Source organism: Leucoraja erinacea, unplaced genomic scaffold (assembly GCF_028641065.1).
Source record: "Leucoraja erinacea ecotype New England unplaced genomic scaffold, Leri_hhj_1 Leri_875S, whole genome shotgun sequence".
NCBI classification, from domain to species: domain Eukaryota; kingdom Metazoa; phylum Chordata; class Chondrichthyes; order Rajiformes; family Rajidae; genus Leucoraja; species Leucoraja erinaceus.
Genome location: NW_026576812.1, coordinates 40,449 through 67,859, shown reverse-complemented (window position 1 = coordinate 67,859; position 27,411 = coordinate 40,449). Strand labels below are relative to the sequence as shown.

At 53.6% G+C, this 27,411-nt stretch overlaps 1 protein-coding gene across 1 annotated transcript; it reads right to left on the bottom strand.

Moving 5' to 3' along the window:
• Positions 1–654: 654 nt before the first annotated feature.
• Positions 655–27,411, bottom strand: ntng1a (netrin g1a; the record flags this gene model as incomplete). The annotated part of the gene is made up of 5 exons (XM_055631702.1): positions 26,506–27,411; positions 6,302–6,945; positions 4,382–4,554; positions 3,846–3,866; positions 655–839 (listed from the first exon to the last, which is right to left on the bottom strand). Coding segments are annotated over exons 1-5 (1,038 nt in total), but the record flags the coding sequence as incomplete, so codon positions are not given.

Genomic DNA, 27,411 nt, shown 5'->3' with positions numbered 1-27,411 from the left:
GAATGGGTATTAAATAGCTGTTGGTACATTGGTCTTCATCAGTCAGGGTATTGAGTATGGAAATCTGGGATGTTATGTTATAGCTGGACAAGACGTTAGTACAACTGCGCTTAGAATATTGTAGGTAGACAAAAATGCTGGAGAAACTCAGCGGGACAGGCAGCAACTATGGAGCGAATGAACGGGTGATGTTTCGGGTCGAGACCCTTCTTCAGTCTGAGAATATTGTGTTTAGTTTTGGTCAACAACCTGTTATAGAAAAGATGCCAGGAAAATTGAAAGAGTACCGAGAATATTTACGAGGATGTTGCCAGGACTCGAGAGCCCGAGTTACAGGGTCTAAGGAGTCGCCTGAATCCGGACTTGGGCGGGGGTCGTTCCCACCGGTTGGGGATGGAGGGTGGGGGGGGGGGGGGGGTGGGAGCGGCGAGGACGGCTGTGCAGCGGGACTGACCTAGAGGGGTGGGTGGGGGCGGCGAGGACGGGCTGTGCAGCGGGACTGACCTAGAGGGGTGGGGGGGGGGGGCGCGCGAGGACGGGCTCTGCAGCGGGACTGACCTAGAGGGGGGGGGGGGGGGGAGCGGCGTGGGGGGGCTCTGCAGCGGGACTGACCTAGAGGGTGGGGGGGGGGGGGGGGAGCGGCGTGGGGGGGGCTCTGCAGCGGGACTGACCTAGACAGACGTGGTGGTGTTCCGGTGGGACGGCGGGATTGCGATACGAGCCGAGGCGGCAGAACTGGCAGTGATGGCCTCTCGTGTTGTGCTTACAGCCCACGCAAATGGCGGCGTTGAGCAGCTCAAGGTAACTGCAGCGGCTCGAGTGGCCGAGGCACTGACAGGCTGACAGGAAAGGACAGAGAGAGTAGACCGGGGTGGGGGCAAGTGGGGCGGAGACGTGTCGCCGACGGGTAGCATGCCACAGCACGGGGGAGGGGGGAGCGGGGACAGGGGAGAGATAGGGAGGGATGAGGGAGGAGGGCAGGGAGGGAGGAGGGTGACTGAGGGGTGGTCCGAGGGGAGGTTGGGTGGACTGCGCGGTCGGGGGGGTCCGGAAGTTTCATCTCGTTTGGGTGTGAGTCGCTGAGGAAAGGGTCAGGGGGTCGGATTCCTGTGATGACCAGTTGCCGGAGTGAAGGGTTTCCTCGCGGTCAGGGGGGGGGGTCGAGGGGGGGGGGGGGGGGGGGGGGGAGGGGGGGGGGGGGGGGGGGAGGGTCACTCCGGGTCAGTCAGCGGCGGTCAGACGGAGAGGGATGAGTGACAATTGTTATATAATCGGGGCATTTCCGTCCCCACAGTCGGGGGATTGTGCCACACGCCTGCTCACACTCACACGCCTGCTCACACTCACACGCCTGCTCACACCCACCCACACGCCTGCTCACACTCACACGCCTGCTCACACTCACACGCCTGCTCACGCTCACACGCCTGCTCACACTCACACGCCTGCTCACACTCACACGCCTGCTCACACGCAGCTGCTCCCTCACAAACCGCGCTCACACCCAATTGCACCAACGTAGACCCTGCCTGCACTTACCTGTTCACCCCTACCTGCGCACACTCACACTCTGCTCACACGTATAGTCCGCTCACACGCGACCGTTCACACTCACCTAGTCACACCCATCTGCTCGCACGCATAACATCGTTCACACTTAGATTGGGATTTTTTAAAGAGCAACAGAATACGGGGAGAAAATATGAGGTACGTAGGTCATCTAGCCAAGAATATAAAGAACGATGGTGAGCGTTTCTTTAACTATGTGAAGAGGAAACAAATTGTTAAGACAATGGTGGGTCCCTTGAAGACAGAAACATGTGAATTTATTATGAGGAACAAGGAAATGGCAGACGAGTTGTGCAGGTACTTTGGTTCTGTCTTCGCTAAGGAAGACACCAACAATCTCCCAGAAATACAAGGGTGATGGAGGACCTGAAGGAAATTCACATTAGTCAGGAAATGGTGTTGGATAGACTGATAAATCCCCAGGGCCTGATGGTCTGTATCCCCGGGTACTCAAGGAGGTGGCTCTAGAATTCGTGGACGCATTGGTGATCATTTCCCAATATTCTTTTGATTCTGGATCAGTTTCTGTGGATTGGAGGGAACGTAACGTTATCCCACTTTTTAAGAAAGGAGGGAGAGAGAAAGCAGGGAATTATAGACCAGTTAGCCTGACACCGGTGGTGGGGGAGATGCTGGCAAGCTTGACAAATCTTCTGGAATGTTTTGAGGATGTTACAAGTAAAATGGACAAGGGAGAGCCAGTGGATGTAGTGTACCTGGACTTTCAGAAAGCCTTTGATAAGGTCCCACACAGGAGATTAGTGGGCAAAATTAGAGCACATGGTATTGGGGGTAGAGTGCTGACATGGATAGAAAAATGGTTGGCAGACAGGAAACAAAGAGTAGGGATTAACGGGTCCCTTTCAGAATGGCAGGCAGTGACTAGTGGGGTACCGCAAGGCTCGGTGCTGGAACCGCAGCTATTTACAATATACATTAATGATTTAAAAGAATGGAATTAAAAGTAACATTAGCAAATTTGCAGATGACACAAAGCTGGGTGGCAGTGTGAACTGTGAGGAGGATGCTATGAGAATGCAGGGTGACTTGGACAGGTTGGGTGAGTGCGCAGATGTATGGCAGATGCAGTATAATATGAATAAATGTGAGGTTATCCACTTTGGTGGCAAAAACAGGAAGGCAGATTACTATCTAAATGGTGTCAAGTTGGGGAAAGGGAAAGTACAACGGGATCTGGGGGTCCTTGTACATCAGTCTATGAAAGTAAGCATGCAGGTACAGCAGGCAGTGAAGAAAGCAAATGGCATGTTGGCCTTTATAACAAGAGGAGTTGAATATAGGAGCAAAGAGGTCCTTCTGCAGTTGTACAGAGCCCTAGTGAGACCACACCTGGAGAATTGTGTGCAGTTTTGGTCTCCCAATTTGAGGAAGGACATTCTTGCTATTGAAGGAGTGCAGCGTAGGTTAATTCCCGGGATGGCGGGAGTGTCAAAAATGCTGAGAGAATGAAGCAGCTGGGCTTGTACACTCTGGAGTTTAGAAGGATGAGAGGGAATGTCATTGAAACATATATGATTATTAAGGATTTGGACACGCAAGCCACAGATTAAGAATAAGGAGTTGGCCATTTGGAACGGAGATGAGGAAATACTTTTTTCACCCAGAGTTGTGAGTCTGTGGAATTCTCTGCCTCAGTACACAATACTCCAGGCTGGCTCTCTGGATGTTTTCAAGAGAGAGCTAGATAGAGCTGTTAAAGATAGCGGAGTCAATGGGATATTGGGGGAAGGCAGGAACTGATTGTGGTTGATCAGCCATGATCACATTGAATGGCGGCGCTGGTCTACTCCTACACTTATTGTCTATGTATCTATGTATATATTCCGCGCGCACACCTGCTCACACCGATGGACTGTTCACACCCGCCTGATCACACTGATGGACTGTTCACACTCACCTGATCACACTCATGGACTGTTCACACTCACTTGCTCACACTCATGGACTGTTCACACTCGCCTGCTCACACTCATTGACTGTTCACACTCGCCTGCTCACACTCATTGACTGTTCACACCGCCTGCTCACACTCATGGATTGTTCACACCCGCCTGCTCATACTAAGACCGTAATCGCCGACTCACACCCAAACCATATTTACACACATACTCTGCTCACACCGGCTGCGCGCACCCTGCTACTCACACTCATCAGGTCACACTCTCACAATGTAGCCGGCCAGCGGGTGGGGGAGGGGAGGGGGGGATGTGGAATAGTTCCCGGGGAGAGTGAGCGACGGGTCGGCATCTACTTACTGTTGACGGCGTCCGGGAGGCCTAAGGGAGGAAAGTAAGCGTGAGGTGAGAGAGGGGTCGGGCGCGGATCTCCACTACCGAGCACGCTAGTATAGCCGACCGGGCCGAGTGGCCCATCCGAGCACCGTGTCACAGGCCCGGGTGAGACCGGATAACCGAACGAGGTCGGTGCCTACCCGGGGTCTGTCACACACCCGACCCCACCCAGTCCCGCCCTCAGTTTCCTGGTTTGGCCGTCACCAGCGCGGGAGCCGGCCCTTCAAATGTCCCTCACGCAGAGGGCGGTCTCCCCCCCCCCCCCCCCCCCCCCCGCTCGACCCTCCCCCCCACCGCCCTGACCCTCCCCCCCCACCGCCCCGACCCTCCCCCCCACCGCTGCCCGGTCAAGTGCGAGGTGTTACGTTTTGCTTAGTTAAGCCACGGCGGGGATCGGCCCGGGATGGGGGGGGGGGGGGGGGGGGGGGGGGGGGGGGGGGGGGGGGTGGGGTGGGGGGGGGGGGGGGGGGGGTGTGAGGAGCGCGTGCCCCGGTACTCACAGATGTTGGCCGTGCCCTTGGGGATGGGCAGGTAGGAGCCGGATCTCCACGGCCGGCCACGGAACGCCTTCTTGCAGCGGCCGCAGTCTGGGCCGGTCGTGTTGTGTTCGCACTCGCAGCTCAGCTTGCCCTTGTCGATCACGCAGTTGTTGGCGTGAAGGTTGCACTTACAGCTGGCGAGACAAGACGGCCGGGTTTGGGGGAGAGGGGTTGGTGAGAGTGAGGGAAGTTCCTGGCCGGAGCCGCCCCCCCCCTCCCCCCCCCCCTCTCCCCTCTCCCCCCCCCCCCCCCCCCCCCCCCCCCCCCCCCTCCCCCCCTCCCCCCCCCCCCCCCCCCTCCCACGCCGCTTCTCCTCCTCCCCTACCCGCTCCCCGCATCTCCCCACTGGGACCCCGCCCAGCCACCACTGCGCTCCGCTGCCCGCGACCCCTCCTCGGGACCCCGCACCGGGACCTCTCTTTCGCCACTAAACTTCCCCGTCACTGATGCAAGGCTCGCAGTCTAGAGTTAACCTGGATTGTCCAGATGATCAACATTAACTATCCTGAAGAAGGGTCTCGGATCGATACGTCGCCCAGTCCTTTTCTCCAGAGACGCTGCCTGTCCCGCTGAGTTACTCCGGCATCTGTAGTTCCTTCCTATACATGTTGACATGACGCAGTTCCCCAGAGGTCATCCTGGTCCCTTTGGCCCAGGTAGACAAGAATGTTGGAGTAACTCAGCGGGACAGGCAGCATCTCTGGAGAGAAGGAATGGGTAACGTTCCGGGTGGAGACCCTTCTTCAGACCCATGACTCAGATGTTGCCCTGACCCCTTACCCAGTGGTCACCGTGACTCCATGGACCCCAAGTGGTCATCCTGCCCCGTGACCACTGGTCACACTGATCCCGTGCCCCCCCCCCCCCCCCCCCCCCCCCCCTCCCGACCGTGGCGTGTTTTAGGCTTTCTCAACGACAGGAGTTGAGTATAGGAGCAAAGAGGTCCTTCTGCGGTTGTACAGGGCCCTAGTGAGACCACACCTGGAGTATTGTGTACAGTTCCGGTCCCCTAATTTGAGGAAGGACATTCTTGCTATTGAGGGAGTGCAGCGTAGGTTTACAAGGTTCATTCCCGGGATGGCGGGACTGTCATATGCTGAGAGAATGGAGCAGCTGGGCTTGTATACTCTGGAGTTTAGAAGGATGAGAGGGATTCTCATTTAAACATATAAGATTGTTAAGGGTTTGGACACGCTAGAGGCAGGAAACATGTTCCCGATGTTGGGGGAGTCCAGAACCAGGGGCCACAGTTTAAGAATAAGGGGTAAGCCATTTAGAACGGAGACGAGGAAACACTTTTTTTTTTCTCACAGAGAGTGGTGAGTCTGTGGAATTCTCTGCCTCAGAGGTCGGTGGAGGCAGGTTCTCTGGATATTTTGAAGAGAAAGCTAGATGGGGCTCTTAAGATAGTGGAGTCAGGAATTGATTGGGCAGGAACTGATTGGGGATGATCAGCCATGATCACATTGAATGGCGGTGCTGGCTCGAAGGGCCGAATGGCCTACTCCTGCACCTGTTGTCTATCGTCGTGACCCCGCTGTGACCCTGTGACCCCGTCGTGACCCCGCTGTGAACCCGTACCCCCGTCGTGACCCCGCTGTGAACCCGTACCCCCGTCGTGACCCCGCTGTGAACCTGTACCCCCCCCGTGACCCCGCTGTGACCCTGTGACCCCGCCGTGACCCCGCTGTGACCCTGTGACCCCGGTACCCCCGTGAACGTGACCCCGCCGTGACCCCCGCTGTGAACCTGTATACCCCCGCCGTGACCCCGTGACCCCGCCGTGACCCCGCTGTGACCCAGTGCCCCCGCCGTGACCCCGCTGTAACCCAGTGACCCCGCCGTGCCCCCGCCATGGCCGCAGGCGGCCGTAGTCCTCACCGGCCACGGATATCCAAGTTGGAGATGGCGTAGAAGTACTTGGAGAGGTTGTGCTGATTGACGCTGGTGGCGCCGGTGGCGGGCCGTAGCAGGCGGATGCGCAGGTCGGTCAGCGTGAAGAAGTCCCGCAGCTCCTTGGTGGTGTCCAGCTGTCCGTACAGCGAGGCCATGTCCTTCAGGCGCGGGCCCCCGAACAGCGCGAAGCGTTCCTGGATCTCGAAGCGCACCATCTTGTCCAACTTCCACACGTACCCGCGGGAATATTCCTCGGTGCAGATGATGTCGAGCACGGCGGCTGGCTGCAGCTCTCCGGCCCTCCGCGGCTCCATACCGAACGAGTTGAGGCAGTCGGCGGCGTAGAACTGGTAGGGCTGCCAGGAGCGCCCGTGGTCCAGAGACTTCTCCAGGATCATTTGCTCCGGCCGCCCGGACTCGAAGGTGATGACGATGTCCTCGGTCAGCTCGATGCTCTTGCCCCAGGACAGGGTGATGTTGACCAGTAGAGGCCGCGGGAATGTCCGCCATGACACACTCTGCCAGAAGGTGTTGGGAATCCGCCCGTCATCATCCACCATCAGCCCGGGCGGGTGCGCGAGCTCCGGTGTGTTGGCGTCACACTCGTTGTTGCACATGTACGGGTTCTCCTGGCAACAGACAGCACACGGAGTGAGACCCCCGCACCGATGCACTCGTACCCGACCGCCCCCGCCACCCCCCCCCCCCCCCCCCCCGCCGTTGCACTCATCCCCGCCCCTCCCCCCGCACCGTTGCACTCACCACGCGTATCACCCCCGCCCCTCCCCCCCACCACCGCACCGTTGCACTCAGCCACGCCCCCCCCCCCCCCCCACCACCGCACCAGAACGTTACCCACTCCCCCGTTCCGTCCAGTCATACACTTACCTATGGCCCCATACTCCCCCACCCCCCATCAACGAGCCCCCCCCCCCCCCCCCCGATCCACCGTGCAACCCCCCACTCCCCCCTGCCCCCCCGCCACCACCCCCCCGCACCAGTACGTCCCACCACTCCCACCCCCCCCCCCCCCCCACCAAACCTTACACTCCCCCCCGTCCCCCGCCCCACCCACCGTTACACTAGCCCCGTTCCGTCCAGTCACACTTACCCCCCATACTCCCCCCACCCCCCCCCCCCCCCCCCCCGCACCGAACTAGCCCCACTCCCCCTCCCCAACATCCAACCATCATAGCTACATAAGTAATAGGAGCAGAATGAGGCCATTCGGCCCACCACTCCGGGCCGCCCCCCGCCGGTCCCCCCCACGCCGGATGCAAGCCCGGGGCCAGCTCCCCGCCAGCCCAGAGCCACCACAGACATCTCCGGCCGCCCCCGGACAGGGACGGGACACCCGAGAGGGGACGGGGTCGGGGTCGGCCCAGCAGCAAGTCAACAGTACCCGCGGCGCCGGAGACCCGGGTCCGACCCCGACCACGGACCAAACGCAGGGCTTCACACACGTAGCAGCACACCTACCGAGAATGTTTATAGCGAGTGACCTATGACCTGGGCATGCGCAGTCGGAATACCGAACTGGCTTATTGTAATCATGTATTGTCTATCCGCTGACTGGTTAGCAAACAGCATATGCCTTTCACTGTACCTCGGTACACGGGACAATAAACTAGGCTAGTAACTATGGAATAGTGCCTCTGGCATTTCTTGTTACCTGCGCCTCCTGTGTGGACGTGACAATGTATTTAGCTACCCAATATACTTTCTTTTATCTTTTGTATTACCCGTTGTACTCATTTAACGAAGTCAAGGGATATGGGGAGAAGGCAGGAACGGGGTACTGATTGTGGATGATCAGCCATGATCACATTGAATGGCGGTGCTGCCTTGAAGGGCTGAATGGCCTACTCCTGCACCTGTTGTCTATGTTTCTATGTATGATATGAGCAGCAAGCAGATTGTTTCACGGTAGATGTGACATTAATTTCCGTTTTACTTTAATTTATTGCCACGTGTACCGAGGTACATTGAAAAACAATATTACCAATGAACAGTTATCAAGAATTATACTTGATCAGTTGGGCAAGAGGGCCAAGGAATAGACATAGAACATAGAAAATTAGGTGCAGGAGTAGGGCCATTCGGCCCTTCCAGCCTGCACCGCCATTCAATATGATCATGGCTGATCATCCAACTCAGTATCCTGTACCTGCCTTCTCTCCATACCCCCTGATCCCCTTACCCACAAGGACCACATCTAACTCCCTCTTAAATATAGCCAATGAACTGGCCTCAACTACCTTCTGTGGCAGAGAATTCCACAGATTCACCACTCTCCGTGTGAATGGCTTGTACACTCTGGAGTTTAGAAGGATGAGAGGGTTCTTATTGAAACATATAAGATTATTAAGCGGTTGGACATTCTAGAGGTAGGAAACACGTTCCCGATGTTGGGGGAGTCCAGATGCACCGTTTAAGAATAAGAGATAAGCCATTTAGAACGGAGACGAGGAAACACTTTTTCACACAGAGAGTTGTGAGTCTGTGGAATTCTCTGCCTCGGAGGGTGGTGGAGGCCGGTTCTCTGGATACTTTCAAGAGAGAGCTAGATAGCGCTCTTAAAGATAACGGAGTCAGGCGTTATGGGGAGAAGGCAGGAACAGGGTCCTGATTGTGGATGATCAGCCATGATCACATTGAATGGCGGTGCTGGCTCGAGGGGCCGAATGGCCTACTCCTGCACCTGTTGTCCATTGTATAAATGGAAGTTTAATTCATTATGTGTGAGGTGTTGCGTTATGTCAATCCAAACTAGGGCGGGATCGGAGTGAATGTCAGGGCCCTGGTGAGTGTTGTGGAGGAGAGTGCTCCTGGGGTGATCTAGGAGCACAAGCACATAGTTTCCCAGAAAATGGCTTGACAGGTAGATAGAATAGTCAAGAAGGCTTTTGGTACATTGTCCTTCACCAGCTGTATAAGGTCCAGAGAGGCCACACTTGGAGTAATTGGAATACACACTCGCGGGACTTGGGCAACAATCATCTTTGTAACGGGATCCTCGACTTCCAGACTGACAGACCCCAATCAGCGAGGATACGAGACGAATCATCCCCCTCGATAATCCTCAACACTGGTGCGCGACAAGGATGCGTTCTCACACGTTGATATGGTCACAAGTGGGAGAAGATTTAGGCCATTCGGCCGGTTCTTTACTCCTTGTACACCCACGACTGTGCAGTCAGGTACAAATCTAATTCAATGTACACATTCACAGGCGACACCACCATTGTGGGCCGGGTATCAAATGATGATGAGACGGAGTTCAGGAAGGAAATTGAGAACCTGGTGTCCTGGTGTCGAGACAACAACCTTTTTCTCAATGTCAGCAAGACAAAGGAGATGGTGATCGACTTTAGGAAGTGTAACGGTTCACACAGCCCAGTTACATTGACGGCCACGAACTAGACATGATTAAAAACTTCAAATTCCTAGGAGTAAATATCACCAACAACTTATCCTGAATCACCCACATTGGATCAATGACCAACAGAGCTCACCAACGCCTCCACTTCTTTAGAAGGCTGAGGAAGTTCAGCATGTCCCCTACAACTCTCACCAACTTCTACAGATGCACCACAGAGAGCATTTTATCGGGAAGCATCCCAGCACGGTTTGGGAACAGCTCCGTCCAAGACCACAATAAACCGCAGAGAGTTGTGGACGCAGCCCAGACCATCACACAAACCAACCTCCCTTCCATCGCCTCCATCTACACCTCACGCTGCCTCGGCAAGGCCAGCAGCATCATCAAGGACCAGTCTCACCCCCGGTCACTCCCTCTTCTCCCCTCTCCCATCGGGCAAGAGGTACAGAAGTGTGAAAACCAACGCCCACCTCCAGATTCAGGGACAGTTTCTTCCCGGCTGTTATCAGGCAACTGAACCGTCCTCTCACCAACTAGAGAGCGGTCCTGACCTCCCATCTACCTCATTGGTGACCCTTGGACTATCCTTGATCGGACTTTGCTGGCTTTACCTTGCACTAAACGTTATTCCCTTTATCCTGTATCTGTACACTGTGGACGGCTCGATTGTAATCATGTATTGTCTTTCCGCTGACTGGTTAGCACGCAACAAAAGCTTTTCACTGTACCTCGGTACACAGTACACGTGAAGGGTATAGATAGGGTGAATACCACTTTTCTTAGGGTGGGGAAATCAAGAACAAAAGAGCACAGCTTCAATGTGAGAGGGAAAATATTAAATAGGATCCTGAGGGGCAATTTCACACAGAGGTCGGGGGGGGTTGAGATGAGAGAAACATTTTTCACACAGAGAGTGGTGAATCTGTGGAATTCTCTGCCACAGAAGGTAGTTGAGACCAGTTCATTGGCTATATTTAAGAGGGAGTTAGATGTGGCCCTTGTGGCTCAAGGGATCAGGGGGTATGGAGAGAAGGCAGGTACGGGATACTGAGTTGGATGATCAGCCATGATCATATTGAATGGCTGTGCAGGCTGGAAGGACCGAATGGCCTACTCCTGCACCTATTTGCTATGTTTCTATGTTTCTATGATATAGGGAACGAACAGCCGGATGAAATCGACGAGGCAGGTTTTACAAAAGCATTTAAAATACATTTGGACAAGTACAAGTTAAGAGGAAAGGTTTAGGGGGAAACTACTAGGGTCAGGCACAGAGTGAAGCTCCCTCTCCATTATTGTGTAATCGAGGAATATCCACACTAATTTCCTCAGGGATAAATCTTAATCAAACTCTCTGCGCTCCGTGGCTCCACACTCTGTGCGGGCTGCAAGACAGCTGGATAATTCCGTCACTGGACGGTTGAAAAATGATGTTTGCTGTCTGACTATAAATAGCTACCGCCACTGAAATATTTAGTGAGGTGAATGATAAACGGCAGGGACACTGTTTCCCTCCCCCTCCCCCTCCCCCCCCCCCTCCTCCTCCCCCTCCTCCCCCTCCTCCTCCCCCTCCTCCTCCCCCTCCTCCTCCCCCTCCTCCTCCCCCCTCCTCCTCCTCCTCCTCCTCCCCTCCTCCCCTTCCCCCCCCCCCCTCCCCCTCCTCCCCCTCCCCCTCCCCCTCCTCCCCTCCTCCCCCCTCCCCCTCCCCCTCCCCCTCCTCCCCTCCTCCCCCTCCTCCTCCTCCCCCCCTCCCCCTCCTCCTCCTCCTCCTCCTCCTCCTCCTCCTCCCCCTCCAACTCCTCCTCCTCCTCCTCCTCCTCCTCCTCCTCCCTCCTCCTCCTCCTCCTCCTCCTCCTCCGTCTCTTGTCCAGGGTAGGGGAATCGAGGACCAGAGGACAGAGGTTTAAGGCGTAAGGGAAAGATTTAATAGGAATCTGAGTGGTAACCTTTTCACACAGAGAGTGGTGGGTGTATGGAACAAGCTGCCTGTGGAGGTAGTTGGGGCTGGGACTCTGACCCTATCACAGTCACACTGACCCCCCCACACACACTGACCCCCACACACACTGACCCCCACACACTGACCCCCACACACACTGATCCCCCCCACACACTGACCCCCACACACACTGACACTGAGTGGGTGAGTGAGTGAGTGAGTGAGTGAGTGAGTGAGTGAGTGAGTGAGTGAGTGAGTGAGTGAGTGAGTGAGTGAGTGAGTGAGTGAGTGAGTGAGTGAGTGAGTGGCGGAGGGCGGGTGGCATTGAACAGCAGCAACGTTTACATGGCGGCTTGATGTTGCATTGGCTAAGTCAGGGGAGGAGAGATTAACCACACAATGGGATCATAATCAGGTGGGTTTTTATCTCTTCCACAGTTCATTCGCTTGGGTGGAATGACTTCACGTTACAGTGAGGTGAGCTGTCTTCAGAGCTGTAACATAATTAGTATTCTTTAATTAAAGGGAGTAACTGAGGAAATTAATTTCAGCATAAATGAAGGGTGCATAACATACTGGAGCTGAAGTGAACCAGGTAACTGGTACACGGCATGTCCCCATGGTACATGGTATGTGTAGGGAACTGAAGGTGTGGGTTTACACCAAAGATAGAGACAAAATGCTGGAGTAACTCAGCGGGTCAGGCAGCATCCAGCACTTTGTGAAACGTCACCTATCCATGTTCTCCACAGATGCTGCCTGACCCACTCAGTTATGGTGCAGCAGCATCTATGGAGCTAAGGAAATAGGCAACGTTTCGGACCAAAATCCTTCTGGAAATAGGCAACGTTTCGGGCCGAAACCCTTATGGGTTTCGGCCCGAAACGTTGCCTATTTCCTTAGCTCCATAGATGCTGCCTGACCCGCTGAGTTACTCCAGCACTCTGTGAAACGTCACCTATCCATGTTCTCCACAGATGCTGCCTGACCCGCTGAGTTACTCCAGCTTTTTGTGCCTAACATGGACAATGATAATGGATGCCTGATACACGAGGAGGCCCTGATCTGCTCTACACTCCCTCACCGCCTCATCCACCCAGAAACCAACACACCCTTCTCGAAATGCTTCTAATACCCGACCTAGACTTGTTTTCTAAATGAGCATTTTTTGCACTCCTGTCTTGTTTCTGCAGTCTTTTTCTTTTCGCTGCCTTGCAGAATGTATGTATAATTGATGTTTCTGCGTGTTGTCTGAGTCTCTGTGCCAGTGATGCTGCTGCAGACAAGGGTTGTACTGTTCCAGGCATGGTATGGTAACGTATGGTATGGTACTGTATGGTGTGGTCATATATGTGGTATGGTAAATAGTTCCTGCACCTCACTGCACATGTGCAGGTGACAAACGCACCTTGACCTCAGTACAATTGCACACACGTGGAGATGAAACTACAGATAGACACAAGATGCTGGAGTAACTCAGCGGGTGAGGCAGCGTCTCTGGACAGAAGGAATAGGCGACGTTTCGGGTCGAGACCTTTCTACGAGTCGAGACTCTACAGACGAAACTGTACCCAATTCTCCAGGCGTTTTCATTAGTGAGAGATTCTAGGACTAGAGGTCACAGCTTCAGAATTGAAGGAAGGAGATGAGGAGGTATTATTTTAATGAGAGGGTGGTGAATCTGTGGAATTCATTGCCACAAAAGGCTGTGGAGGCCGTCAATGGATTTTTAAGACGGAGATAGATAGATTCTTGATTAGTGCGGGTGTCAGGGGTTATGGGGAGAAGGCAGGAGAATGGGGTTAATAGGGAGAGATAGATCAGCCATGATTGAATGACGGAGTAGACTTGATACATAGAAACATAGAAAATAGGTGCAGGAGGAGGCCATTCGGCCATTCGAACCAGCACCGCCATTCATTGTGTTCATGGCTGATCATCCCCAATCAATAACCCGTGCCTGCCTTCTCCCCATATCCCTTGACTCCACTAGCCCCTAGAGCTCTATCTAACTCTCTCTTAAATCCACCCATTCCACAAATTCACAACTCTGGGTGAAAAAGTGTTTTCTCAACTCAGTCTTAAATGGCCTCCCCTTTATTCTAAGACTGTGGCCCCTGGTTCTGGACTCGCCCAACACTGGGAACGTTTTCCTGCATATAACTTGTCCAGTCCTTTTATAATTTTATATGTTTCTATAAGATTCCACCTCATCCTTCTAAACTCCAGTGAATACAAGCCGAGTCTTTTCAATCTTTCCTCATATGACAGTCCCGCCATCCCAGGGATCAATCTCGTGAACCTACGCTGCACTGCCTCAATCACAAGGATGTCCTTCCTCAAATTAGGAGACCAAAACTGTACACAATACTCCAGATGTGGTCTCACCAGAGCCCTATGCAACTGCAGAAGAACCTCTTTACACCTATACTGAAATCCTCTTGTTATGAAGGCCAACAATCCATTAGCTTTCTTCACTGCCTGCTGTACCTGCACGCCAACTTTCAGTGACTGGTGTACAAGGACACCCAGGTCTCGCTGTACCTCCCCCTTATCTAACCTAACCCCATTGAGATAATAATCTGCCCCCTTGTCATTGCCGCCAAAGGGTCATCTGTCGGCATGGACGAGTCGGGCCGAAGGGCCACTTTCCATGCTGTATAACCAAGTGCCTGCATCCAATACAACATTAATATTGCTGTGAGCTGTACAGTCCCAGTCCCAGTGGGGAAGCAGGACTAGCAATGGTGTCCAGTATAGACACAGGCCCTGTGGCGACCCTCACTAATTCTACTTGCTGCATTAAATCTGCATTCCTCTATACCCAGCTGATTCAGGTACCTGTCCAACCACCTTCATTGTTGTTCCCAATCTTGCCTCCACTCCTTCCTTGACAGCTCATTCAGTTCAGTTTAGTTTATTGTCCCGTGTACCGAGGTACAGTGAAAAGCTTTTGTTGCGTGCTAACCAGCCAGCGGAAAGACAATACATGATTACAATCGAGCCGTCCACAGTGGACAGGTAGGAATTGGATTGTCCTGTCTGGGCCACATGACAATAAACTCTCTTGACTCTTGACATGAATGTTGCTGCAGGAGTTGAGATTTAAGAGTGTGGAGCGATTGTAATACATGATTGTAGATCTGCTTGTGGGACGAGCATGCAAATAGTCGCCTGGTCTGGGCGGACACCAGCTCCAGACGCCAGCTCCAGACACCAGCTCCAGACACCAGCTCCAGACACCAGCTCCAGACACCAACTCCAGACACCAACTCCAGACACCAACTCCAGACACCAACTCCAGACATCAACGCCAGACCCAGCTCCAGACACCATCTCCAGACACCAACTCCAGACACCAAACTCCAGACACCAGCTCCAGACACCAACTCCAGACACCAACTCCAGACACCAACTCCAGACACCAACTCCAGACACCAGCTCCAGACACCAACTCCAGACACCAGCTCCAGACACCAACTCCAGACACCAACTCCAGACACCAACTCCAGACACCAACTCCAGACACCAACTCCAGACACTAACTCCAGACACCAACTCCAGACACCAACTCCAGACACCAGCTCCAGACCCCAACTCCAGACACCAGCTCCAGACACCAGCTCCAGACACCAAACTCCAGACACACTCCAGACACAACTCCAGACACCAACTCCAGACACCAACTCCAGACACCAACTCCAGACACCAACTCCAGACACCAACGCCAGACACCAACTCCAGACACAAACACCAGCTCCAACCACCAGCACCAGACACCAACACCAGCCCCCAGCACCAACCCCAGACACCAACTCCAGACACCAACACCAGCTCCAGACACCAACTCCAGACTCCAGACACCAGCTCCAGACACCAACTCCAGACACCAGCTCCAGACACCAACTCCAGACACCAGCTCCAGACACCAACTCCAGACACCAACTCCAGACACCAGCTCCAGACACCAACTCCAGACACCAACTCCAGACACCAACTCCAGACACCAACTCCCGACACCAGCTCCAGACACCAGCTCCAGACGCCAGCTCCAGACACCAACTCCAGACACCAACTCCAACTCCAGACACCAGCTCCAGACACCAGCTCCAGACACCAGCTCCAGACACCAACTCCAGACACCAGCTCCAACTCCAGACACCAACTCCAGACACCAGCTCCAGACACCAACTCCAGACACCAACTCCAGTCGCCAAGCTCCAGACACCAACTCCAGACACCAACTCCAGACACCAACTCCAGACACCAGCTCCAGACACCAACTCCAGACACCAACTCCAGACACCAACTCCAGACACCAGCTCCAGACACCAACTCCAGACACCAACTCCAGACACCAGCTCCAGACACCAGCTCCAGACACCAACTCCAGACACCAGACACCAACTCCAGACACCAGCTCCAGACACCAGCTCCAGACACCAACTCCAGACACCAGCTCCAGACACCAACTCCAGACGCCAATTAAACTTTGTGTGAAAACCGTTGCCCTCAGATCCCCTGTAAAACTTCCTTCCTCTCATATTGAACCTGCGTCCTCTAGTCTAGATACTCCCAGCACAGGGAACAGTCGTGTGGCTCTGCAGGGGGAATGCGATGAAGCTGGAGAGGATGCAGAGCACATGGTGATGGCAGTTGCCTGGAATGGAGGCCCGGCGTTGGAAAGGTTGCAGAGAGGGTTTACCAGGATGTTGCCAGGACTACAGGGTGTGAGCTACAGGGAGAGATTGAGTAGGCTGGGTCTCTATTCCTTGAAGCGCAGGAGGATGAGGGGAGATCTTATAGAGGTGGATAAAATCATGAGAGGAATAGATCGGGTAGATGCACAGAGTCTCTTGTCCAGAGTAGGGGAATCGAGGACCAGAGGACACGGGTTCAAGGTGAAGGGGAAACGATTTAATAGGAATCTGAGGGGTAACTTTTCCACACAGAGGGTGGTGGGTGAATGGAACAAGCTGCCAGAGGAGGTAGTTGAGGCTGGAACTATTGCAACGTTCGAGGAACAGTTACATGGATAGGGCAGGTTTGGAGGGATATGGACCAAACGCAGGCAGGTGGGACTAGTGTAGATGGAACATTGTTGGCCGTGTGGGCCAGTTGGGCTGAAGGGTCTGTTTCCCCGCGGTGTGAATCTCGGGCGATGCGAGCCTGGTCGGGGGGGGGGGGGGGGGTGGGGGGGGGGGGGGGGGGGTGCGGTGGGGGGGGGGGGGGGGGGGAGTAAAGGTGGCTGAGAGGTGACATGATAGAGGTGGGTAAAACGAGGAGCGTTTTCGGCAGGATAGTTAGCCAGAGCCGATCCCTCATGGTGACGTCATCAACAACAAGGGGGCTTTGGTTTAAAGTAAGAAGGACGAGGGTTGGAGGAAATCTGAGTGGGAAGTTTTCCACATAAAGAGTAACTGGAATGGGGAATGTTCTGCCAGGAATTCGCCTTCTATATTGAACAGTTGTCTTATTTACTGGTGGGCAGGACAGACCAAATGGGCCGAGTGGCCTGCTGCTGTTACTCCAGCACTGTGTGCCTGTGTGTCGGTGTAAGCCACATCTGCAGTTCGTTCCTTCACAAGCCATCGTTAGTTGCCAGAAATGAACAATGATCCGCGCGATGGGGGAACATTATCAAATTCAGCAAACGACAAACTAGAATGTGATAAAAGGCAGCAGAACACAGGAGTTAACTTGTGAGAGGGAGGAAGACGGGCTGCTGGAGTCATGCACGGTTCGTACAAAGGAAAGGGTTAGTCTAGGGACATGTAGGCCCCAGAGAAGGAGACGGGAGGATTTATAATTGGAACAAGCAAATGGCTGGAGAATTAAACAAATACTTCGTCTGCTGTCATCGAGGAAGGCACAAAAAAAATCCTCTCGGAAACAGTAGAGAACAAATGGCCCAGTGTAAATGAGGATGTAATAGAAATCGGTATTACTAAAGAAATACTACTAGAGAAGTTAATGAGGCTGAAAGCTGTAAATCCCATGGAGCTGATGATCCGTGTACCAGAGTCTGAACGATGGAGGCAGGAACACTATGCTGATTAGTATTTAAGTTCCATGATAGAGTCGTAGTGATACAGTGTGGGAACAGGCCCTTCAGCCCAACTTGCCCGTACTGCCCAACATGTCCCAGCTACACTAGTCCCACCTGCCTACGTTTGGTCCATTTCCCCGTCTCACACATCCCCCTTCTCCCACTCCCCCCCCCCCCCCCCCTCCCACCCCCCCCCCCCTCCCCCCCCAAACACCCCCCCCCCCCCCTCCCCCTCCCCCCCCCCCCCCCCCCCCCCCCCCCCCCGTCTCCCAGTCCTCCCCCCCCAGTCTCCACCTCCCCCTCAGTCATTGAAGGTAGGCATGCAGGTGCAGCAGGCAGTGAATAAAGCGAATGGTATGTTAGCATTCATAGCAAAAGGATTTGAGTATAGGAGCAGGGAGGTTCTACTGCAGTTGTACAGGGTCTTTGTGAGACCACATCTGGAATATTGCGTACAGTTTTGGTCTCCTAATCTGAGGAAAGACATTCTTGCCATAGAGGGAGTACAGAGAATGTTCACCAGACTGATTCCTGGGATGTCAGGACTTTCATATGAAGAAAGACTGGATAGATTCGGTTTGTACTCGCTAGAATTTAGAAGATTGAGGGAGGGGATCTTATAGAAACGTACAAAATTCTTAAGGGGTTGGACAGGCTAGATGCAGGAAGATTGTTCCCGATGTTGGGAAAGTCCAGGACAAGGGGTCACAGTTTAAGGATAAGGGGGAAATCTTTTAGGACCGAGATGAGAAAAACATTTTTTCACACAGAGAGTGGTGAATCTGTGGAATTCTCTGCCGCAGAAGGTAGTTGAGGCCACACAGTTCATTGGCTATATTTAAGAGGGAGTTAGATGTGGCCCTTGTGGCTAAAGGGATCAGGGGGGTATGGAGAGAAGGCAGGTACAGGATACTGAGTTGGATGATCAGCCATGATCATATTGAATGGCGGTGCAGGCTCGAAGGGCCGAATGGCCTACTCCTTCACCTATTGTCTATGTTTCTATGTTTCTATGTCTCCCACTCCCACAGTCTCCACCTCCCCCCGTCTCTCAGTCTCCAGGACGCTGTGACTGGGAGCTGAGATTGTGGGATAATTGGCTGTCAAATATTGAACAGAGCCACTGGCGGAGCGCGTTAACACAGAACAGCGACGGTTCTCACTTTAATCAGCAATTGCAGCAAAGCTCAGATCACAGAGAGAACTCGTTCCCCAGCATCACATCCTCTTCACACTCAGCAACACGAGTCAGTGAATCACACAGCACGGAAACAGGCCCTTCGGCCCAACTAGCTCATGCCGACCACCATGTCCCATCTACACTAGTCCCACCAGCCTGCGTTTGGTCCATATCCCTCAAACCTGTCCTAACCATGTACCTGTCTAACTGTTTATTAAACGTTGTGATAGTCCCAGCCTGAACTACCTCCTCTGGCAGCTCGTTCCATACACCCACCACCCCTCTCGGGTTCCTATTAAATCTTTCCCCCTTCACCTTAAACCAATGTCTTCTGGGGTGCACAAAAATGCTGGAGAAACTCAGCGGGTGCAGCAGCATCTATGGAGCGAATAAAATAGGCGACGTTTCGGGCCGAAACCCTTCTTCTGGTCCTTGATTCCCCTACTCTGGACAAGAGACTCTGTGCAGTTCCACTCTTGGGTCCCTCCTCAAATCTACCCCCCCCCCCTTTCCTCACTCTTCCAACCTCTCACCCCCTCTCTCCCCATCCACTCCCTCCCTCCAAATCCCTCACCCTCTCTCTGCCCCCTCACTCCCCTCTCTCCCCACCCCTCAACCCCCTTTTTCCCCACCCCGCACTCCCGCTCTGCACACCCTTCACGCTTGTCACCTTAACCCTGAGTCCTCTAGTTTTAGAATCCTCTACCCAGGGGGTGAATGTTCACCGTATCCACCCCCCTCCCCCCCCCCCCCCCCCCCCCCCCCCCCCCCCCCCCCCCCCCCCCCCACCACCACCAACGACATTGTAGACCTCAGTCAGGTCAGTGGTGAGGAATGGGGTGATTCTTGATGCAGGAAGGAACTGCAGATGCTGGTTTACACCTGAGAGACGCAACATACTGGAGTAACTCAGCGGGTCAGGCAGCGTCTCTGGAGAAAAGGAATAGGTGACCTTTCGCGTCAAGATCCTTCTTCTGACAGAGTCAGGGGAGAGGGTGACACAGAGATATGGGAGGGTAAGGTGTGAACACACAAATCTTTGTTGCTCTGTCAGTGCTGAAGGATATCAGCTGTGATGGAGAGAATCGCACAAACAATCTCTCGACACCCGGTGTAATCGAGTCACAGTCCCGATACACATTCCACCCACTGCACACCAAGCAACTGCTTCTCGTTCTAATTGTTTTCAGAACTCATACGTCAGTTGCCAGTGATAGGTGTACAAAGACACACAGACGACACCATACAACTAGAACACATAGGAGCAGAATCAGGCCATTCGGCCCATCAAGTCTACTCCACCATTCAATCATGGCTGATCTATCTTTCCCTCTCAAACCCTGTCACCCCCCCCCCCCCCCCCCCCCCACCCACCCCCACCCCCACCCCCCCCATCCCCCCCCGCCCCCGACCCCGACACCCATAATCAATAATTATCAATCTCCGCTGCTGTAAAAATACGCAATGACCTGGCTCATAGAAGCCCCCACTACTGGAATCATCCTCTCCACATCCTCTCCACATCCACTCCATTCTCTCCACACCAAACCGTCCAATCCCCCACCATCTTTATGTTTCGTTCCACGACTGTGCACGACTACACATTGTTCACGCTCTATGTTCAGCTGCCTGTGCCTCTGCCGGTGTGAATAACCGGTCCACATACTAGTGAAGCATTCCAATATCCTCCTTGTGCCTCGCAGCTCACTGTGGCCTCCAGAGATGTGAGCACGTTGCACCTCATCGCTCAGCCAGTCTCTGACGTGGTTTGTCAACAGCCGGAGCCTAGGCCGTCTCTGCAGCGCCCCACTTCTCACCCCCCCCGCCCCCCCCAACGCAACAATGACACATTCACTCCCGATTAATCCATATCGTTCCCGACCACGGTCTAACTTTGTCCCATAGCCTCTCGTGTAACTGTTCATTCAGGTTCAGTTTACTCCAGTTTAGTTTAGTTCAGTGTAGTTTATTGTCCCGTGTACCGATGTACAGTGAAAAGCTTGTGTTGCGTGCTAACCAGTCAGCGGAAAGACAATACATGATTACAATCGAGCCGTCCACAGTGTACAGATACAGGATACAGGGAATAACGTTTAGTGCAAGATCAACATTTTCCTGCAAGTCCCCAGGATTCCGTCCTCTGCCGGTTCCAACCAACAATCTCCAGTAGATTTGCCAACCATACCCTTGGCAACAAGCCAACATGACTCTGCCCAATTTCAACAGCATTTTCCAAGCGAACCTGCAATGACATTGTTGATCGAATCTTCTGGCAATTTCCCGGCTGCTGATGTCAGACGAGCCCTGTTTGCTCTTCCCTCCTTCCAAAAGATGGGGTTATATTGAGTATAGAAGCTGGGATGTAATGTTAAAATTGTACAAGGCATTGGTGAGACCAAATCTGGAGTATGGTGTACAATTTTGGTCGCCCAATTATAGGAAGGATGTCAACAAAATAGAGAGAGTACAGAGGAGATTTACTAGAATGTTGCCCGGGTTTCAACAACTAAGTTACAGAGATAGGTTGAATAAGTTAGGTCTTTATTCTCTGGAGCGCAGAAGGTTAAGGGGGGGCTTGATAGAGGTCTTTAAAATGGTGAGAGGGATAGACAGAGTTGATGTGGACAAGCTTTTCCCTTTTGAGAATAGGGAGGATTCAAACAAGAGGACATGACTTCAGAATTAAGGGACAGAAGTTTAGGGGTAATATGAGGGGGAACTTCTTTACTCAGAGAGTGGTAGCGGTGTGGAATGAGCTTCCAGTGGAAGTGGTGGAGGCAGGTTCATTGGTATCATTTAAAAAATAAATTGGATAGGCATATGGATGAGAAGGGAATGGAGGGTTATGGTATGAGTGCAGGCAGGTGGGACTAAGGGGAAAACATTTGTTCGGCACGGACTTGTAGGGCCGAGATGGCCTGTTTCCGTGCTGTAATTGTTATATTGTTATATGGTTATATTCCTCCTCCTGGTCTCTCTTCACCCCCAATCTCCCCTCCTCACCACCCTATCCTCCTCTCTCCACATACCCCTTCCATGTTCTCCCACAATCTCTTTCACTATCTGTCCAAGTAACACCCATCTTTACTGACCCATCTCACTGTCCCCACACTCCCACCAACTCTCCCCGCATTCCACCCCTCGCCCACACACTGGGGGGCATTAACCCCCCGACCCCACACGTCTTTGGGGTGTGGGAGGAAACTGGAGCTCCCGGAGAAAACCCACGCGGTCACTCTACACAGACAAAGAGAGTGGGATCAAACCTGTGCCTCTGCAGCTGTGACACAGCACGGAAACAGGCCCTTCGGCCCAATTTACCGACAGCGGCCAACATGTCCCAGCTACACTAGTTCCACCTGCCTGCGCTTGGTCCATATCCCTCCAAATCTGCCCTATCCATGTGCCTGTCTAACTGTTTCTTAAATGTTGGGATAGTCCCAGCCTCAACTACCTCCTCTGGCAGCTTGTTCCATGCACCCACCAGTTTTGTGTGAAAAAGTTGCCCCTCAGGTTCCTATCAAATCTTTCCCCCTTCACCTTGAACCCATGTCCTCTGGTCCTTGATTCCCCTACTCTGGGCAAGAGACTCTGTGCATCTACCCGATCTATTCCTCTCATGATTTTGTACACCTCTATAAGATCTCCCCTCATCCTCCAGCGCTCTATGGAATAGAGACCCAGCCTACTCAACCTCTCCCTGTAGCTCACACCCTCTAGTCCTGGCAACATCCTCGTAAATGTTATGAACTCTTTCAGGCTTGACAATATCTTCCCTATAACATGGTGCCCAGAACTGAACACAATATTCTACATGCGGCCCGTCTGATACAACTACAACATGGCCTCCCGACTACCCACTGCGCCACTGTGATTCTTCACTCCATTGCAGCAGGTTTATAGCCACCCTGTTAATCCTACTGGACACGGTCAGCTCTTCACACACCTCCATCGTTCCTCTACCCCTATAACCGCGGACACCCCGCTATCTAGACCCTGCCGCAATCTATCTACAAATGCAGACGGAACGCCGTGACTCCTGTGTACATCACCACCGCCCGTTGCCTCTTTAAACCACAGCCTTCTATCTTCTCAGAGAAATCCTTCGCAATCCAACCTCTGCCCTGGTAAATCCCTGCTCCATTCCTGCAAAATCCAGGCCCGGCGCTATGTTTACAATCTCATCAAATCGAGAATTTAAACAAGATCCATTGAAATGTGAAGTGGATTAGCGCTGACTGATTGGAATCACTCGCTGAAGTTCAATATGTGCCTTGCTCTGATTGAAGTCTGTTATTGCTTGCTGAGCGCCCGCCGCCGTTTCCCTGGTTGTGGGAGGTAGACATGAGAGGGGAGATGGACAGAAGCTTAGTTACTCTCCCGAGCTGCAGTCCTCACTCCAGGGGCATCTGGTTCAGGTGAGTTTATTGTCCCGTGTACCGAGGTACAGTGAAAAGCTTGTGTTGCGTGCTAACCAGTCAGCGGAAAGACAATACATGATTACAATCGAACCGTTTACATTGTAGATAGAGTCGCTATGACATGGGTACAATCCTCAATAACACGTCCTGGTTATATTCAGGGCCAGTGAGGGAGGAGATTTCACACTGTGTCTGTTTATGACGTCCACATGTCCCAGGAGCAGAATTAGGCAATTCATAGAAACATAGACAATGGGTGCAGGAGTAGGCCATTCGGCCCTTCGAGTCAGCACCGGCATTCAATGTGATCATGGCTGATCATCCCCAATCAGTACCCCGTTCTGGCTTTCCCCCCATATCCCTTGATTCAGTTAGCTCTAAGAGCTCTCTCTTGAACACCTCCAATGAATCGGCCTCCACCGCCTTCTGTGGCAGAGAATTCCGCAGATTCACAACTCTCTGGGTGATTCATCAAGTCTACTCCGCCATTAGATCATGACTGATCTATCTCTCCCTCCTAACCCCATTCCCCTGCCTTCTCCCCGTAACCCCTGACACCCGCACTGATCAAAAATCTGTCAATCTCTGCCGTAATATATATCCACTGACTTGTGGCCTCCACAGCCGTCTGTGGCAATGAGTTCCAGATTCCCCACCCCTTCTCACTAAAAGAAATTCCTCCTCATCTCCTTTTACTAAAGGCGCGGTCAGTTCAGGATGAAGGGTGAGGAGCGGGGGCTTTGGGGAATGTAATTCCCCAGAGGGAGAGGGGGTGGGGAGTGGGGGGGGGGGGGGGGGGGGGGGAGGGGGGGGGTGGAGGGTTTGAAACCTGGAAAACTCACTGCCTGAGAGAGAGTAATAGAGACAGATTCTCTCAAGGCACTAGGAGATTTGAGGAGCATAATTTTACTGCACGGGTCCGGAGTTATTCGGAACAAGCTGCCAGAGGTGGTGGTGGTGGCAGATATGATTACAACATTTAAAAGGCTTTAGGTCAGGGACTTGGGTGGAAGACCAGAGGGTTACAGGACTAATGTGAGCATATATGATTATCAGTTTAGTTTATTGTCACCTGTATCGAGGTGCAATGAAAAGGTTTTGTTGCGTGCTAACCGGTCAGTTGACAATAGACAATAGATGCAGGAGGCCATTCGGCCCTTCTAGCCAGCACCGCCATTCAATGTGACCATGGCTGATCATCCCCAATCAGTACCCCGTTCCTGCCTTCTCCCCATATCCCCCGATAATACATGTGTAGAAAGGAACTACAGATGCTGGTTTAAACCGAAGACACACACAGAAATCTGGAGCAACTCAGTGGGACAGGCAGCAGCGTCTCTGGAGAGAAGGGATGGGTGACGTTTCAGGTCAGGACCCTTGTTCGACCACTAACAGCGTGGATTAGTGTGGATAATAACATGAACGAGATGGACTGAAAGGCGTGTTTTCTGTTGTTTGATTCTGTGAGCATTTAAGGTGGATACAGCGCTAAGCCCTTCAATCACCGAGGCTGAGAAGACTTTAGTGCTGGGAAATGGGATTAGTGTAGATGGGCATTTACGGCCAGAGTGTATACTGTGAGCTGAAGGGGCCTGTCTGCCTCTGTCTGCCTGTCTGTCTGTCCTGTCTGTCTGTCTGTCGGTCTGTCTGTCTGTCTGTCTGTCTGTCTGTCTGTCTGTCTGACTTCTATACGACTCCATCACATAGATGGACAGAAAATAACAAGTGCGGGAATTAGACCAACTGCAGATGCTGCAAATGTCAGAATCAGAGAACTGTGTAGCACAGAAACAGGCCTTTACTTCCCACAGGCACTCTCAACCAAGGCATTAGTCATTGAGTTGTACAGCACAGAAACAGGTCCTTCGGCCCACTGTCTATGCTAATCATCATGCCTATCCCACTGATGTCATTAATTCCACCGCCCACTCATCCCTACTCATCCTGTACCTCTCCATAGAGTCATAGTGTGGAAACAGGCCATTCGGCCCCTTGTCTATGCTAACTACCATGCATATCTACACCATTCCTATTGGTTTCTCTGCCACAGAGGACAGTGGAGGCCAATTCACTGGATGAATTTAAAAGAGAGTTAGATAGAGCTCTAGGGGCTAGTGGAGTCAAGGGGATATGGGGAGAAGGCAGGAGCGGGGTACTGATTGTGGATGATCAGCCATGCTCGCATTGAATGGCGGTGCTGGCTGAAAGGGACGAATGGCCTACTCCTGCACCTATTGTCTGTGTTTCTATGTTTCTGCTGATTGGTTTACCCGCCGCTGATCTCTTTGTCTTCAATGTCCTTCACGTTGGCGAAATCTACATCCTGTGACACCAAATAAAGACCCCCCCCCCCCCACTCCCCTATCCTTGAGCGCCCCCGCCTTCTTCCTTTCTGGCCAGAAGTTACCCTTCTGCCTTTTAATTGTAGGTGTAAAATGTCTGTAAATGTCCCACATTTTCACAGCCAATCACTAATGACCCGCAGAATAATTCCCTCTGATAAACGATGCGCTCTGTAATAAATTATCCCCTTTCAATTATTACTGAAACATACGGGCGATGATTAAATCAGGAGTTCCCTCTCTCTGCCAACCTGTCGCTGGACCAGTCCACCCGGAGACTGTGATTCACTCATGTCGAGCAACGAGCTCACACCGGCCCCCGTCTGTGTGTCCGAGAGGCGCTGCCGCGGTAGAGGCGTTCACCCTCACCCCCGCCATTGCCTCACCCCCGCACCCCCTCACCCTCACACCCCCACCCTCACCCAAGGCCCACACCCTCACCCACACCCCCCCACCCTCACCCCCACATGCTCACCCCCCCAAACCCTCACCCACAACTACATGCCTCAACCCACACCACACCCAACCATCACTATCACCCCCAGCTCCCCCACCCTCACCCCTTAACCCCCCATCCATCTCACCCCCCCCCACCCCTCAACCCCACCCCCCACCCTCACCCTCACCTCCGCATGCTCACCCCTCTCAGCCCCCCCCACCCCCTCACACCCCACCCTTCACACCCCCCCTCCAGACCCCCCTCCTTCCCTCCCCATTACCCCCTCACCCCCGTCACCCTCACCCCGCGCTCCACACTCCCTCCCCTCCTCGCCCCACTTCCCCCCTCACCCCGGTTCCGGCACCACAGGGGGACCACTGACCCCCCCCCCCCCCTCCCCAGCATCCCCCCTCCCCCCCTTCATTTGCCTTGCTCACCAGGGTGCAGAACATCCTCGGGGGGGTCTCCACAAGTGCTGTCGGGGGGGTCGAGGGTGACGGTGAGGAAGCGGGTGAGGAGAGCGGCCTCGGGCTGGCAGGCCATGTATTCCCAGCTAATGCCGTGGTCCGATTGCACCTGGATCTTGCATAAGTCGTAGTGGCCCCAGGATGAGAAGTGCGCGCCGGCCGGACACACGGCCGCCCACAGGGCCAGCAGGGGGAGTAGGGCCGAAAGACGCATTGCTCCGCCCGGCGCCCGCCCGCTCGCTGGAGAGCCGTCCCACCGGCAGATGTTCCAGATGTCGGCCTGCAACTGGTAATCACGTGCACTGGACAGATGTTCCAGAGGTTGGGCTGCAACAGATGATCGGGGCCAGTGGACAGATGTTCCAGATGGGCTAGAGATCGGAAAACGGATGCAGTCAGCAGATGTTCCAGAGGTTAATGTGAAACCTTCACACCAATGAATGGGCAGATGTTCTGTGTTCCCAGTTTGTGAAAATGTTTTTCATAAATATACTTGGAGTTGTGCGAAGAGAAGGATAACCAGAGTAGTCTACAGATGTTCCAGCTGTGGACAGCAACTGGTTAACCAGTGTGGTGGACAGGTGTTCCAGCGGTGGACAGGTGTGCCAGTGGCGGACAGGTGTTCCAGCGGTGGTGAACCACAGTGGACAGATGTTCCAGTGGCGGACAGGTGTTCCAGCGGTGGTGAACCACAGTGGTGGACAGGTGTTCCAGCGGTGTGACGGCAGCTGGTGAAGTGGCCAGATGTTGCAGCTGGGTTGGGCAGATGTTGACCCAGCAGGTCCAGCCGTGGGTGGCGGATGTAGGGCCGGCGTTGGGGCCAAACAGGGAAGTCGGTTCCCCCCTCGTTGATCGGTCAGCGCTGGTCTGTCTCAA